The 2,612-nt window shown below is 44.6% G+C and overlaps 1 protein-coding gene across 1 annotated transcript; it reads left to right on the top strand.

Moving 5' to 3' along the window:
* Positions 1-45: 45 nt before the first annotated feature.
* Positions 46-1,410, top strand: LOC104957451 (uncharacterized; the record flags this gene model as incomplete). The annotated part of the gene is made up of 2 exons (XM_010785088.1): positions 46-623; positions 1,083-1,410. Coding segments are annotated over 2 exons (906 nt in total), but the record flags the coding sequence as incomplete, so codon positions are not given.
* Between the last annotated feature and the right edge of the window lie 1,202 nt (positions 1,411-2,612).

A 2,612-nucleotide genomic window follows, 5' to 3' on the forward strand; every position in this document is an offset into this window, starting at 1 on the left:
CAGTTCCAGAACCAGGTCCAGGATCAGAACCCGGTCCAGGATCAGTTCCAGAACCAGGTCCAGGATCAGTTCCAGGATCAGGTCCAGGATCAGGTCCAGGATCAGGTCCAGGATCAGTTCCAGAACCAGGTCCAGGATCAGTTCCAGAACCAGGTCCAGGATCAGTTCCAGAACCAGGTCCAGGATCAGTTCCAGAATCAGTTCCAGGATCAGTTCCAGAACCAGGTCCAGGATCAGTTCCAGAATCAGTTCCAGGATCAGTTCCAGAACCAGGTCCAGGATCAGGTCCAGGATCAGTTCCAGAACCAGGTCCAGAATCAGAACCCGGTCCAGGATCAGTTCCAGAACCAGGTCCAGGATCAGTTCCAGGATCCAGAAACCCTCTGTCCGCTAGGCGCCTCAAACTGGGACGTTTACACCAAAGGAGAACCTTTCACCATCATGGAGGATTCATGGAATACCCCAACACTGGAGAGGGTCCAGAATCAGAACCAGGTCCAGGATCAGAGCCAGACCCAGAACCAGGTCCAGGATCAGAGCCAGGCCCAGAACCAGGTCCAGGACGTCCCCATGAGTCCGGATTACACGCCCAAACCAGACTGGCTGGCCCTCAGGAGCCCAGAGTGAGTATATAAAACACAATACAAACAGATCCTTAAAGGTCTCCTATTGTGCTATTTGTCGGCATACATTATAGGTCTCGGATTTATACAAATATATAAAAAGCATGTCTCCGAAGTGTTTTGCTCAAGATACCAAACAGATCCTTCTAGCCTCATCCCCCTCTATTTCAGCTGTTACTAAAGAGATGGGTCTGAAGCTTTAACAACACGTTTCATTTCCTGCTTCTTTACACATTAGGCGCTTTCACACCAGAGGACTTTCCCAGTATAGTTCCGACATAACAGCAAATCGGGGACACACCGGGGACACACCGGAGACACATCGGGGACACACCGGGGACACATAGAAAAGACATCAGTGCATTTTGCATAATAGGAGACTTTTTAAATGTCAGTTTTTTATGATAGAAATCTAATTGATAAAGCTAATATGATCTCGTTTCTCCACCGATGACGCAGCTTCCATCAGGAACCTCGGGGGGGTTCTGACCTGGACGTTTTCCTGAGTCCTCACATTAAGAGGATTGCCGACGTTCCCATGAGCCCGGAGGCGTCTTTACTGCACGATGAATCCATGACGAGCCCCGACAGGACGCAGGGGAACCTGGTCTCAGATCCCTGGGACGATGACCTGATCAAAGGGTTACTTTTCTCGCTCAACCCCCGTCTCACATCTCACCCTCGCTGCCTCACATGGCAGTGCAACGTTCCCAACATCTCCCCAAAAACCACCATCAGCATGGGTGAGCATCCACTAATACTGATCTACACGTTTAATATATACTAACGGCAATGGAAAGTGTAGTACCGCATTTTGGCCACTAGGAATATTTTCCTCAGTGTCCAGAGCACTTCCTGTGGGCTTGATTCACCCCGGACGCAAAGCACAGATTTATCCCGTGTTACTCGTGCAACTTCAATATTGGTGTCTACTTGTGTCACTCAAACTAGACGCGCTGGCGAGAAGGCGGGGCTTATCTCCATGTAGATACCAACAAGAAAATAAACATATTTTGCCGTGATGTTATTGTAACACACGTATACCGATTAGTATAAACCAGCAGCTGCTCCGTACACAATCACGACAACGTCGTACAGACATAGATAAAGCAGCGGCTGCATTTGCGTTGTTTTGTACATGTATAACTTTTCTCCAGTTTCTGAACAGATATGAGGAACTGTTAGCTTTGTGTGCTAACAGCTAACGGCTGATGTTTTGGTTTTCTGATTCAATGTCAGTGACGGCAGGCTGAGATCCTCACCGCTGATTGGCTTAAAGCAGGGGTGCCCAACCTTTTTTGAACCGAGAGCTACTTTTAAAGTTGCCAGTCTGCCGAGATCTACGAGTCCAAATAGAGAGGCGTATAGCCATTACTGACAGCCTACTACCGGGTAAACACACACTTCTACTTGTATAAAACTGACCTTTGTAGATTAATACTTCATAAAATACTGCAGATCCTTTATCTTACCTCTTTCTAATCTACACACATACAAGTATTTAACTGAAGTTACACAACAGTGTTGTTGATACAGAGTTGGAGTTTATTCACACGTCACATACTACAGTGGGTAATGTTTTCAAGAGACATTGAACAGTGCTGCCTCATATGACACAGGGAAAAAAGAAAAGACTCTGAACCCTTTCTTTGCCATTATATAAAAATAGTGTTGCTACAAAAGTATAAATGAGGCTTACTAATAAGACAACTCAGATCTGAAGCTACACAGGAATCTGCTGCAAAGAGCAATAAAAAAGACAAAATTAATAAAATCAAACCCTTTTTTTGTTGCATTTTAGTAGAGTATAAAAAGAAATGCCTTTAAAATAGGATGCAAGCGACACTAGTTTCTTAACCTGAATTGATAATAGACTATAATCAATTTAAGAATGCATTCTTATACCATTTTGTACAATATTATAATGAATAAGTTCAAACAAACTAAAACTTACAGCTGATTAATAACGGTATCTAACTTGAGTTTTTA

The sequence above is a fragment of the Notothenia coriiceps genome, unplaced genomic scaffold (assembly GCF_000735185.1).
Source record: "Notothenia coriiceps isolate Sejong01 unplaced genomic scaffold, NC01 NC01_scaffold00027095, whole genome shotgun sequence".
Lineage (NCBI taxonomy): Eukaryota > Metazoa > Chordata > Actinopteri > Perciformes > Nototheniidae > Notothenia > Notothenia coriiceps.